Consider the following 14,084-nt stretch of genomic DNA (forward strand, 5'->3'; position numbering starts at 1 on the left):
AAATGCGAAAGCTTCACCCATGACCCCGCTGGGTTTCCGTAGCTGTCCTCTCCTGTATTTCTTCCGAAGGAAACAGAGCACGCTAATACAGAAGGGCGGACTAAAACAACACGGAAACTTCACGCAGAAACAACAAAGCTGTCTGTTTTTGCGAGTTAGCAGCTCGGCCGCAGAGCTATTCGTCTGTCCATGCTGCGGCTGCTGTGCCGGAGTTCGGCGGGGAGCCAGACGCTAGTGCGATGGGCACGGAGGTCACAGCGGGGAGGCGGTCTCCTCCTGCACGGCGCTCGGTCTTGCACCTCCAGCCGCCGCTGTCACGGTACCGGTTCGGGTGAAGTTAATGGTCAGCCCGCAGAGAACGGCTCCGGTAACGCACTGTACCGGGATTCAGTGCTTTTGCCCAAGACCGAGTTCCCGATGAAACTGACCGGACAGAAGCTTCTGGACCGAGAACTCCAAATACAACAGGTACAGCAGGCTAACGAAATCTCATTCAAAAATTGTTAAATTCTATTTGTTTTATGTCGCTTACTAAGTGGTTTCGATAAACTACAACAGACGAATAGTTTATACTTTTGTTTAGCATTTAGTCTTTAATTCGGCATGACTGTTCAGGCTGACAGCTATATCATTGTTACTTTTAACTAGTCCTGATTTCAATTTTGAGCTGAAACATGCAGATCATTGCAACGACAAGGCAGTTTAAAGTGCTATTCATGAAATATTAAAGGGATTACTGTAACGTGATTAGCACAAGACAGTATAAGAAATTTTACAAAGGAAGTAAAAGAAGAAAATAAAACAATTTTGACTTGAGAAAATTATAAATTAACACACGAGTAAAAGTTACAGGAATGGGATTACTAAGCCTGGTCACACGTGATAAAATACTTATATCATGCCTTCATACATATTGGAAAAGCTCACTCAAGATTTAATAGATATTAATTTTTGTTTTTTGCAGGAGTGTGGTTTTGCAGATTTGTACTCATGGCAGCGGGAGAGGAAGGCCAAGAATAAGTTCTGCCTTCATGATGGACCTCCGTATGCTAATGGAGACCCTCATGTTGGACACGCTCTCAATAAGGTAAAAGTGAAACCTTTCAGCTTTCTATCATCAAGTCCTCCTCCAATGAAAATTGGTTTGCAAATATAATGTTATACCACAAAACACGTGTATAATAATGAGTGCATTTTACGAGGAAAACAAAAGCATCTTTGTACATAAGGTCACATCCATCCATTCATTTTCTTTCACTTATCCAATTCAGCATTGTAGTTGAGCTGGGGCCTACCCCAGCTGTCACACCCTGGACAGATCACCTACCTGTTGCAGGGCTAACACCATCTGCCAACCAACCCTGACCCACCTTTAGCCTTTTTAAATCCAAAAATTGGGTCACTGTTCATTATAAAAGTTATACTAGTCCTTTAAACATCAACTGTTAAAGATAACATTTTGTACTCCAAGGTTTCTCCTGGATGTCTCTGCATAGTAAGAATCCTTTTTGATAATTGGTTTACAACAAAAGACATCAACTTTATTCTGTTAAAGGAACTCTGTCTGAGCCCAGTTAAAAGGAAATACCTTCCAAAGGAATTTGAGACTGAGAAGGTTAGAGTAACATGGAAGTACCGGTAGTATATTTCACCTACTCTTCCTCCTATAGTGAAAGTAACAAATAAGACGGAACTTTTGGATGCGAACAACGGCGTATTTATTCCTGCCCTCATGATTTGTAAATATTTACTAGCTTCTCAATTATTATTCCATTCAGATCCTGAAGGACATCCGTAACCGTTTTGAGATGCTAAGAGGGCGGCAGGTGCACTACATCCCAGGGTGGGACTGCCACGGCCTCCCCATTGAGCTGAAGGCTCTGGGAGACCTGGGGACGAGCGGCCTTAGTCCTCTGCAGATCAGACAGAAAGGTGAGAAGAAGAAGGAGGAAGTAGAAAGAGGGCTTTTTCTGGTGACTTTTATTCAAATTTTATGCAGCTGCTGTTTGGTTTGTCTCATCCAGCGCGGGAGTTTGCAGAGGGAGCAATAGCCCGCCAGAAAGCTGCATTCCAGCGCTGGGGGGTGATGGCTGATTGGGATCAGTGCTACTACACTTTTGATGGCACCTACGAGGCTGCTCAGCTGAAAGTCTTCCAAGAGATGCACAGTAAGGTGGGTGATGATCTGATCTAAGCATCAGGCAGTGTCACAGTAGAGTGATGTACCTACAAAGCAGGTTCAGCATGACCAGGCTTTCTTTGTGTCAGCTGGATTAACAGACCCCCAAACCCCAGTCAGAGAACATTTTATTTATTTATTTATTTTTGAATTCGTTTATTTAATTTAAACATCAAAATGGGACTCACTGAGATATCTTTAGCTTCCAGTGTATGGTCTAATGTGGTTGTCCCTCTTTGTTCTTCAGGGGCTCATTTACCAGGACTACAAGCCTGTCTTCTGGTCTCCTTCATCCGGGTAATGCAGTTTATTGCAGTTATTACATCTTTGTAATAATTTCTTCTAATCTTGAATCTATTGCTGCAACTTTTACAGAACAGCTCTGGCAGAGGCGGAGCTGGAGTACAACACCGAGCATGTGAGCAGAGCCGTCTATGCCACATTCCCCCTCGTCACGCTTCCACCAAAGATCGCTTCACAAGAAGGTGAAGCACACATGTGGATAAAGCTTTTAGTCATTTTTCACCTGGTATGAAATCTCCTGACTGTGTGTGTCTGTGCAGGGATGGAAAGTGTCTCCGTGTTGGTGTGGACCACCCAGCCTTGGACCATTCCTGCTAACCAGGCTGTCTGCTACATGCCAAATGCCCAGTAAGGAACAGCACCACACACTGGAGACTCGTCCAGCTTGGTCTCATTGCAAAATGTGACAGTCGTGAAAAAAGCAAACTTTATTACCTAAACCTAAGAGATGTGTTTCCATTTCATAACTATAGAGTGTATTTGTTTGTTTGTTTGTTTTAAACCAAACATTGTCTAACCCAGGCACTATTATTATGATGTCAGTTACGTGGATAGCGTGGTGGGGTTTTGAGTGAGTTGTTTTCTGTCTTGCTTGCAGGTATTCTGTGGTGAAGAGAGCGGACAACTCTGAGAAGTTTCTAGTAGCAACTGAGCGGACGGCCAGCATAGCAGCACTGCTGGGCACAGACCTGCAGACTGTAGGCGTCTTCACAGGTAACACACAGTGTCTGAAGCATCACGTTACCAGGTGCAGACGTGATACTTCCTGCAGTAGAAATGAGCTTTTAACAAAAATAATCCAGGTTGAATTTTGGGGAAATGAAATTCTTCTCTGTATTTTTCCTTCTGCGTCCCATCAGTGGACCCTGCCCCAAAGTTTGAGAAGATGAGCAGAGTTGTTTCTCCATCTTTTTCCTCTCCTAGGCTCCCTGCTTGAAGGTGGGATCTGCAAACATCCCACGATTCCTGACAAACAAGTGCCATTGCTGCCAGCTAATCACGTGACCATGGTGAAGGGAACTGGATTGGTTCACACGGCACCGGCGCATGGGATGGAGGACTACAGTGTGGCCTCGCAGTTTAAACTGCCTGTGGTGTGTTCTGTGTGTAAAAACTAAAAATCCCAACAGTCAAGAAAAAACTTGTGGGTATATGGAGGCCCCAATGAGCCAAAAGTAGGAAGAAATACAGAAAAAAACATATTTCTGGGGAAATAACTAAGGTGAAAATACAGAAATATATAAAAAATCCAATTGGAAATGTATTTATGTTTTTAATAATTCTTTTTGTACACACACAGACATAATTTCTTAGGTTTTGACTTTTGAAAGCTTTGTGAGTTGGCTGAAATCTGTAAAAAGCAAATAAAATACAAAAAGGGATTTTCATTAATCAGTATAGCCAATATACATGCAAGGAGATTATTATTTAACAGTGTGGACCATGTTTGATGAATAATGTGGCTACAGTATATGATAAAACCTGATGTATTTGTGCACATTATTCTTCTACCAAAGGAATGTATGGTGGATGAAGATGGGACATTCAATGAATTAGCTGGACCTGAACTACAGAAGCTTTCTGTAATGACAGAAGGAAATGATAAAGGTATAAAAACATGGAAAAGAGGGAAGAGCACGGGGTTTCTACAGGCTGCTAAAAAGAAATAATTTTTTAATAATATTGTTAATCAAGATAAAAAAAAATGTTTTGAAAATGAGTTTGTTTCTTGTTTGATGATGGATGTATCTGATGCTTGCTTCACTCAGTGATTTCAATGCTGAAGCAGTGCAATGCTCTGCTGAAGGAGGAGCAGTGCGTCCATAGTTACCCGTATGACTGGAGGACAAAGCAACCTGTAGTCATCAGACCCAGCAAACAGTGGTTCATCAACACAGAGTCACTCAAAGACAAAGCAAAGGTAAAAGACATTCAGATCATTTGGACCAGATTAGTTTTTTCGTCTGTACCTGACACTTCATTTCTTCCAGTGAGCGAGAGTGCTTCACATTTCCAGTTTTGTCTAAAGAAGTATGTGCGTGGGATTTTGCAGGAGGCCCTGCAGAAGGTGCGTGTTTTGCCCGAGTCGGCCAGGAGCAGCCTGCTCACCATGCTGGACAGACGGACATACTGGTGCATCTCCAGGCAGCGCAGCTGGGGCGTCCCCATCCCCGTCTTCTACCATAAAGAAAGTGGAGAGGCTCTCATCAACAAGTAAAGCCAACAAACGCATTCATAATAAAACACACACACCAACAGCTGCGTGCACATATTTACTGTATGCTTGAAATTTCTCTTTTTGTTCTTTCTTTTTTTTTTTTTTTTTAAACAGTATTTACAAACTGGCAAACATCTGTGATTCTTTGACCTTTACAGATACACTGTGTCCCACATCGCACAGCTCTTCAAAGAAAAGGGCAGCGACTGTTGGTGGGAGCTTCCCATTGAGACTCTGCTGCCTCCCGAGGTGCTCAAGAAGGTGCGAAAACTAATGTGTGGAAACAGCTAACAATCAGATATTACTGATAACAGGGTCCTCACTGTCATCCATCATTGATGTCATTGCCAGAGGCATCCCTTCCCATCCTCAAGCATTTTTAACTTTGCCGTCCCACTTTTTAGGCAACGGCATTTTGTAAAAACTACAACAACTGTAGGAAAAATGTGCAACAGTGTAACAGCCCTTCTGGGTTCTATTTCTAAACCAGTGTACAAGCTTAGGAGCAAACCTACTGGTGCATCAAACCCAGTGTGTGTCCACACAGGGGGCCGTAAATCAGATTTTTCTTGGATTAACAGGCCTCCGTGTTGGGACCCGTTTTTATTAATGACATTTGCAAGGACATCTAAGCAAAAATACACCTCTGTGCTGATGATGGTGTCATTCGTGCATATGCTTCTTATCTATATCTATAAACCAATATTGGGTAAATTTCCACTCTAGCTCTACACCCTTCTGTCTCTACTCCGGTAAGTTACCAGCTACACTTCAAATGGTGGCTGGACTTTGATAAGTCTGGGAAAAGCATTTTCTTACATGCTGTGGACAAGGAAAAACTGAAACCATATCCATTAATGATTTTAAAGGCATCATGGGGAGTCAAGGGCACATGGCTTTACTCTTGGCAATGTTTTTGACATTTTTTTTTTTTCTCTAAGAGAATATTTGAGATGTTTTTCTCGTAAATGTAAAACTTATCACAGTTTTTCTGTGAATATATATATTTGTCTCAGAGTAAAGCAGGTGCAGCGAGTGATTACGTTCGTGGAGAAGACGTTCTGGACATTTGGTTTGACAGTGGAGCGTCGTGGGCAGCAGTGCTCGAAGGTACATTTGAAGTTTCTTCAGTTTGTCCTGTTATGCAGATCATGTAAAAGTATTAATGGATTTTGTTAATTTTGTAAAAACCTCTCCGAGGACATTGAAAATGATCGTCTCAGAGCAGCAGAACACGCCTGTGACTGAAGGTTTCCAGGTGCCTCTAATCAAACCTCCTGTTATTAGTTTTATTAGCGACAAAGCTACTTGAAGCTACTTTATGTAGTCCCACATGCCAGGTAAGCTGCTTTGCAAAGCATCATTAGTGAAAGTGGGCTAGTCGGAGTCCTGGATTAGCAAACGTCAGCACATCACAGATACCGGACAAGGTGATTGGATTTATTTATCTGTTTTTAGAACTGGAAGAAATTCCTGCTCACTGTCAGGGTCAGAAGTAGGAAAAAATGAAAACCGGTTAATAAGTATGACTAAAAGTTAAAACTGGTAATAGTATGGAAACAGTATGTTTGGATAAAGAAGTGAAATCGTTCACTAAACACTGGGTTAAAAGTTGAAATAGCAGAAATTACACACTTTATTAGGTATACCTGTTAAACACAAATATCTGGGATAGGATCAGAATTTGATGAAATCAGGGGTCCATCCTGCCTCATGTCAATGGTTCAGGCTGCAGGTGGCGTAATGGGGTGGGGGATTATTATTCAGCACATTTTGGGTCAAAATTTGCCGAGGGGTGTGAGTGGAGTTAATGTTTTTTTTTAATAGCAATTCAACCAATATTAGAGTTGGATCCTGCTCACTTTGAACTGTCTGCATTTTGAAGGTATTTTTGAACTACTACCACATGGCGCAGTAGCTTTGTTTTGCTCCAGGAGATTCAAATAGACACTTATTTGCTGAAGTATGAGAGTTTTTCCATCATCTGTGTGGTTGTGTTGTCATTTGTAGAGGAAATGGAGGAAAACTCTGAGCCTGAGTCACATCTCAGATGGCTCCCAGCTGGGCTCCAGAAATCTCTGGTTACAGGTTGTTCGATCGTTCAGCTACAGGGACAGGCACTCTAGTCTTTGTATTATAGTCATTTATTTTCTTTTTTGTCTCTTTCCATCTTCTCTTGTACTTTTTACCTCTTTTTACCTTTAAAAGATTTTGGGATATTTGGTAAAGATGTGTTATCACTTACCAGCCAACCCATTTCTTCCTTCTACTCCATCGCAGTGCCTCAGTACTGCCAGTACTCAGTGATGTCTTTTGATGAACATGTCTGTGAAGGTTCTCAGTCATCCAGGTCATTGTAGTCTAAGGAGCTTGGAAAGAAAAGCGTCTGGACTTCTTTAAGTTGCTTAAAGACGTTTCACCTCTCATCCGAGAAGCTTCTTCAGTTCTAAGGTCAAATGGTGGAGAGTCCCAGATATAAACCTAGTGGGAGTGACCCCCCACAGAGGGACAAAAGGACCCCCTGATGATCCTCTAATCGCCTGAGCCAAGGTGTGAAACTGGGCGTGGGTCCCAATCAGCCAGAGTTTCGGGTGAGCTCATTGTGAAACCTGGCCCCACCTTATCATGCGAATTCCTGAGGTCAGATGGCCCAGGATGTGAGTGGGCGTTAAGGCATCTGGGGATGGATCTCAAAACTGGATTATAGATGGCAGAGAGTTGGTGTCGTAAACCACCGGCTCTGTTCAAAGATGGTCGCTCACAGTGGACATAGATGCTTCTTTCACTCCTCTTTCAAACCATCTGTCCTCTCTGTCCAAAATGTGAACATTGGCATCCTTGAAAGAGTGACCTTTGACCTTTAGATGCAGATGGACTGCTGAGTCTTGTCCATTTGACCTTCGAACTGAAGAAGCTTCTCGGATGAGAGGTGAAACGTCTTCAAGCAACTTAAAGAAGTCCAGACGCTTTTCTTTGCAAGCTCCTGTGACTTTTGATGAACATGTTGTTCAGTTGGAAGATTGTAACTGGTTAGCACAGCATGAATCTCAGCACCCTGCCTTTTATGACTCCCTTTCAAAAACATTCAGGACACTGAGAGTGTTGAAAGGTTCATTTGCTACATAACTGGATAAACAGTTGAAATAGTGTGAGAAGCTGTTATGTAAATGTAGGGATAAAGAAATGAAATTATTAGCAAATAAATTGTTAACTAAACATGCTTCAGTCATTTAAAATGCGTAGTTAAAATTATCAATAAAGTCTGAAGTTATTAGCTTAAGTTTTGCTAGGAGTTGAAATTGCTAGCTAAATACTAGATAACAATGTATTTGTCATTAAAAAATTCCATAATCATCTCATTGACCCATGGGAGATTACTTTGTAAAGGCTTTAAAGATTTATTAAGAATGTGTTATTGTTGTTAGCTTAAAATAGCTTGCAAATCATTAAATGCTGAACTCAAATTTTATACAGTTTAGCTCAGAGCTCAGCTTTTTCTTGCAGCGGAGTCGGACTCTCGGGCTGACGTTTATGTGGAGGGAAAGGACCAGATTGGAGGCTGGTTTCAGTCATCGCTGCTCACCAGTGTGGCTGTCCGGAACAAGGCACCTTACAAGTGAGCGTGCCTTCCACTCGTCACACAGATGATAATGATACACGGAAAGAAGTGTCTGAAAAATGAATATTGTTGCAGGTCTCTTGTGGTCCACGGCTTTGCAGTCAGTGAGAAAGGAGAGAAGATGTCCAAGTCGGTGGGCAACGTTGTGGATCCTGATGTGGTCATTAATGGAGGGAAGGTAAAACGGATGAAGACGTTTCAACCTGTTCTAGATTTAAAATTAAGATAAAGTTAAATAAATTGTTCACTACAATCTACATGTTGTGTCAGCTACACTCTGCAAATATAGGACTTCACGCATCAAAGATTTCCAATTGTGATTCTTTGATTTTACCATTTCCTTGTTTGCCACTTTAAAAAACACACAAAAAAAGATTTTAAATGAAGCTGAAACTGAGAAGATAAATTTGCATTTCTGTGTAGAAACTTTCTAACCTGTCATCTTTGCCAGGGCCCCACTGAGCCGGCCTACGGGGCAGACGTGCTCCGCTGGTGGGTGGCAGAGTCGAACGTCTTCTCTGATGTCCAGATTGGCCCCTCTGCGCTCAGCTCAGCCCGGGACAGTATCAGTAAGGTACTTTAAGGTGCAGTTTATCTGCTCGCCACGTTCATCTCACCTGCTGCACCTCCTCTCATGGCTGTTGTTTGCCTTCCAGCTGAGGAACACTCTGAAATTCCTGCTCGGAAACCTGCAGGGCTTCGACCCACGACTGCAGGCTGTGGATCCCAAACAGATGCACTACATCGACCAGTACATGCTACACCTGCTGCGCGAGTACAGCATCAAGGTGTGTTTAAGGTGTAGTCCATCCAACTAATGAAACGAGCACATTTGTGCCCCCTGCTGACGTCTCTTTGTTCGCAGGTTACGGACGCCTACAGTGAGTTTGATGCTGGCAGGGTCATCCGTGTGCTGCAGGCCTTCATAACCAGAGAACTCTCCAGCTTCTACTTCAGTATCATCAAGGACAGGTAACATGTCAGAACATGTTAAAGATTCCTTTGCCTCCAGTAGCTTTGTTCATGTCTTTGTCTCTCCGTCGGTCAGACTGTACTGCGATGCAGAGGACTCGTTGGGTCGAAGATCCTGCCAGACGGTTTTAGAGGAAATTCTTGATGGCGTGACGAGATCCATCGCTCCGATCTTGCCACATATGGCTGAAGAGGTGTACCTGCACGCACCGGGACATGACAGTACGTGTCTTTCGATTTTCTGTGATTACTCTTTTACTGCCGCATGCATTCTCCACCACAGCCTTTCTATGTTTTCTGTGTTTCAATAGAAGAGGAGACATTATTTAAAAGTGGCTGGATTAAAAGCAGCTCTGTGTGGCGGCGACCAGGATTAGAGGAGGCTGTGGAAGGAGCGTGTGCCATCAGGGACTCCTTCCTGTCTTCCATTCCTGGCAAAAACGCCGCCAGGTACGACCTCACTGTCGCCATCGAGCCAGGTCTCCTGTTCGAACTCATGGAGGTAAGCTGGCTCTTCATATAAACTGAACGGAAGTGTGTGCGACAGTGCAGAAGGATTGTGTGACAGAAACTTCCATGGGTTTGTTTTTGTGTTGGTTTTGTTAACAACAAAGAAATAGATATAGACTTTGAAGCCGGCTGCCGGAGTGAAGGGACGTCCATGATTACTCATTTCTTAATCAATTAAATTTAGACTAGTAAACTTGTTTTAAAGGAAGAAGACCCCCCCAGGTGAACATCCACACGCGCTGTAACTTTGTAAAATGTTACAAATAAATGCATCCATAAATTTAAGTTTATAAATATATACATCATAAATTAGTTAATCAGCTAATTTAGTTGCTTTAGTCTGATTACAGCTTAGTGTGAGAGTCTGCCAACGTCAAAACATTATTTATGATGATGCTAGTTTCTCCTCGTCTCATTCATATTCTCACCTTGAAGCAGAGAGAAGAGAAATATTAATGAATTTGATAGGAAGATGTTGCATCACTCTAAGCATGATAAACGCTTCCCAATATACCCGTCTCAAGCATAACAGTGAGAAAATTAATTGTCTGAGTTTCTCACTCATCTTGAGTCATTCTGAGCAGAGTTTGGAAAAACGTTTGAAGTACTCACGAAACAACTTAGAATGGGAGAGCAAAGATTGGCCCATCATCACCAAAACCCATCCAGCTTTTTTTTTAAGTCATAAATGGACTGAAATCCAATTTAAATATCAATTAATATCTGGCTGATTTTACAAGCTACCGTGTCACTTTGCTTAATTACAATTACAGACATTACCTTTACCGGGACAGCTGCTGTTGTGCACTGAAATTGAAAAACTTGTATTTCTGGTGCCTCATATTAGCACTCGTGCATTTTTTGATTTGTGAAACACTGTGCACTACTTTGTACTTGAAGTTTTTAATATATATATATATATATATACTCCTGCCATCATCCACTTTACTTCCAGTCTCTCCAGGAGGAGCCCACCTCCACCACCTCCCAGCTGGCTGAGCTGATGATGGCAGCTCGGGTCAACCTGGCCACAAAGATGCCTCGAGACCTGGATCCGGAGGCTCTGCTGAACCATGGCACCTTCCTCATCAACCTGGAGGGTGAGGACCTTCAGCCTAAAACTCCCAGATAAGAGTAACAGCAGCTGATAGCTGTCACAGCAATGCCTTACCTTTTTTTGTAGTATGCAACCATAGTAATCTATACTTTGTCACATAAAGTAAGATTTTGGTGTTGAAATTACTTTTATTCAAACTGCTTTGACAGGATTTTTGCATTTCTATACATTCACAGACCTGCAAATCTTCAAGTTTCACACCAGAATCTGTCTGTGTTTTATCAGGTGGTGTAATCCGCGAGGAGAGTGCCTACAGTATCGCAGTGACGCCCACCTCTGCTGCCCGTTGCCCACGGTGTCGCCGCTACACCGCCAACTCAGCGGATTGCCTCTGCCCGCGCTGCCAGAGCGTCGTCTCCCAGGCTCACTGATGACCTCTGGCTCGGTTTGAAGGGCTGACCAGAGACCAGGTTTTGCACGCCCATCGGAGGCTGTAAAAAGGACTAGAAACATCTGCTGTCGTGCTGTAGTTCTCTCTCAGAGGATGCTTATTGGAAGAAAAACAAAGCCTCAGCTCAGCACAGGAAGGCAACAAAGCATCTGGTCTCTGAAATGTGTTTTAACAAATGTAAAAAGATGGTCTATAGGTGGGGTTTCCATTCAGAGAGCTTACGTGTGTCTGCGTTCTTTTAAAAAAAATGTGCTACAGCCACATTTGACCCCAAAGGCAAATGTAGACTCGTCACCTCTGGTTTGTAGCGTTTATTTCTCATTTTCTCTCCTAATCTAAACAATTTTTGGTATCAGTTGGCAAGTTTTGGAGCTTTAGAGATGTTTGTTGTCTCGTCTATTAATGAAACCTCGTAATTGTGTTAGAGACACAAGTTTGGGTTGTGTGGTTTGCCTGAGTCTCCAGTTACACCTTAAAACAATCACTTTATCAGCACCTACAGGCTAATTTGTCAGAAGTGCATTTGGATGTAGCGCCCTCAGTTCTCCCTCCCTTGTGTAAAGCACCAAATAAAATGTGCCTCGGATATGTTGACAGTTCTGCTGTCAGCAAAGCTGTACAATCTTGAATGCACTTTGTCATTTAAAAAATTTGAATTTAGTAGATGGTGCTCCTGATATGAACGTCTTGGCCACCATATTTTTGAGATTTTAAAAGGTCCTAAAATGCACTGAATTATTCTAAATTGTAAGCTTGCAATGTTGCTGTAAATGTTGATGTTATCTAGCTGGAATCTTCTTTTGTTGGTGCATTTAGATCATACCTGATCATAAGGATTGTGGATATTTTCTTTTTCAAACATGTATTTCCCTGTTTAGATCTGTCATATTCTGGGGGAGGCAGATGATAAATCCAGGTAATTAAACAGCTCTACAAACCAGAGGAGAAATGAGTGTTTGATTTAGTTGCTCCTTTTACTGTATGGGAAAAGAATGCACTACAGAGTCACTGTGACAGCAAACTGATGCTGGTGGGTACTTCTTTGTATAATAGCTTGTGTTCCTTGTAAACATAAAGAATTCAAAGTTGTCTGACTTATAAATGAAAAAATAAAGAACGGGTCTTCAGACTCATGTTCTCCCAGCTTTAAGAAGCATCTTTATTCTGCATGGGAGCAGCTGGTGTACAGGCACAGCTATTAAAGTTCAGTCTGCATATATAAATAAAAAATCAGGTCCATTTTTCTTGCTAATACATTTCTGATCTGTGAAGAAGAGGAGTCGTCGTCTGACACGGCACACAGGGTGTCTGACTTTAACGTGAGTACTAACACAAATATTTAATCTCATTTGTTGTCACATGCAGGGAAATAAGATGGATTAAAAAAAACAATTAAAAGCCTCTGAATCCATCGTGTTTAACACCACCTATGATTACTGAGCAGAACAACAAAACCTCCAAACGGGGGTGAGAAAGTTCTTTATCCTCTTCCTCTCTGACAGTCTCTCACATTCCAACTATCTGCAGCATCTTCCCCTCAGTCCTCCGTGGTGAGGACCTCTACGGCCTCCAGCAGGTGGAGGGCCAGACTGTACTGAGCGTGGTTCTCCGGCAGTATCTCGATCAGACGACCGACCAGCCGGCTGGTCTGGGGCAGCGGGATCAGGGGACACCGCAGCTCACGTGGGTCCTGCAAAATAAACCACACTTCCAGTTAAAAATGACCAGATGATTTATTTAAACTACATTACACGTCCTGGCTGAGGGGCAGCACTTGCAGCGACCAGTTCCCCCCCTTTCTAATTTATTACAGTCTCACCAATGATTTCAGTCAGTTTTTATATCTGTAAGTAATAATAAATCAGCCCATTCTCACTCCCAGGATTTTAATTTGTGCTGCTTTTATCTAATTCTAAATTCAGACAAAACTGACATCATTGCACCAATTTCAGAAAGAGCAGCTCACAGGGCACGGTCTGCTCATTGGGTTTCTCCAATCTTCTAGCGTCATTGTGAACTGACTCACTCTCAAACCACCAGTTCTTGCTCCCTAAACCAAACCAGCAGGAACTGGATATAACTGAACTGAAGTGTAACGTTTTTGAGATCATTTAAATTCTATTAAAAAGTTTTTTAATACGCCTTAAATTTAACCTATTGTGATTTTAATGGCTAATTATTCATGTTGGACACTCATGACTGTACCAACTTGAGCAAAAGTTAAACAATTTCATGTTATAACAGAGAATCTGTCACTGTGAACAGAACTCAGCAATGACTACATTTTAAAGAAACAAAAAGGAGAAACTGCGGTGCCAGATTCAGTTGAGCAATAGAAAAAAAAACAACACATTGGCTCTTTGGGGACACCAAAGGTTCCTATTTGTTTCTGAAAACACATAAATGTAGAGTTCAAAGACTCTTACCCTGTATGTACACTCAACTATGCACTCTAGTTCTCCAAGCACTACTTGCAAATAACCCTTTAGGAAAAGAGCAGGCTGTAGTGTTGGGATCTCACCATCGCCTTCAGCCACGTGCAGAGGGTGGGGGGCAGGCGGGCCAGCAGCTCCATGGCAGCCTGCGTCTGGTTCTGGCTGTGGAGAAGCGAGTAGCTCAGCCTCTGACCTGTCAGCACCAACAACTGGGAGCCCAAAACATCCTTATCTTCCACCTCTAACATCACCTGAGGACGGGGAGATTAATTGCTTTAAGATTTAAGTTTTCGTGATCTACGGTTTGTGGCTACAAATGTCTTCAGATAACCACACCTAA

General features: G+C 42.5%; 2 protein-coding genes across 3 annotated transcripts in view; one reads left to right on the plus strand and one right to left on the minus strand.

Moving 5' to 3' along the window:
• iars2 (isoleucyl-tRNA synthetase 2, mitochondrial) lies at positions 1-12,453 on the plus strand. The gene is made up of 23 exons (XM_082515646.1): positions 1-468; positions 965-1,087; positions 1,779-1,932; positions 2,025-2,173; positions 2,427-2,476; positions 2,555-2,664; positions 2,743-2,830; positions 3,081-3,196; positions 3,407-3,576; positions 4,000-4,090; positions 4,252-4,403; positions 4,536-4,696; positions 4,859-4,961; positions 5,717-5,810; positions 8,205-8,316; positions 8,395-8,497; positions 8,771-8,893; positions 8,976-9,107; positions 9,185-9,291; positions 9,368-9,513; positions 9,603-9,793; positions 10,757-10,901; positions 11,144-12,453. Exons 1-23 carry the CDS (start codon positions 190-192, stop codon positions 11,287-11,289), a joined length of 3,045 nt encoding a protein of 1,014 aa, XP_082371772.1. The 5' UTR covers positions 1-189; the 3' UTR covers positions 11,290-12,453.
• rab3gap2 (RAB3 GTPase activating protein subunit 2 (non-catalytic)) overlaps positions 12,445-14,084 on the minus strand; it is a 20,803-nt gene continuing 19,163 nt past the window's right edge. For both annotated transcript variants that reach the window (XM_082515645.1, XM_082515644.1), the window contains exons 34-35: positions 13,831-13,995; positions 12,445-12,999 (exon numbers count right to left, since the gene is read on the minus strand). In XM_082515645.1, the coding sequence (XP_082371771.1) occupies positions 12,847-12,999; positions 13,831-13,995 (318 nt within the window). In that variant the 3' untranslated portion in view covers positions 12,445-12,846. The remainder of the gene's footprint in view (positions 13,000-13,830; positions 13,996-14,084) is intronic.

Source organism: Aulonocara stuartgranti (assembly GCF_965226115.1).
Source record: "Aulonocara stuartgranti genome assembly, chromosome: 19".
Lineage (NCBI taxonomy): Eukaryota > Metazoa > Chordata > Actinopteri > Cichliformes > Cichlidae > Aulonocara > Aulonocara stuartgranti.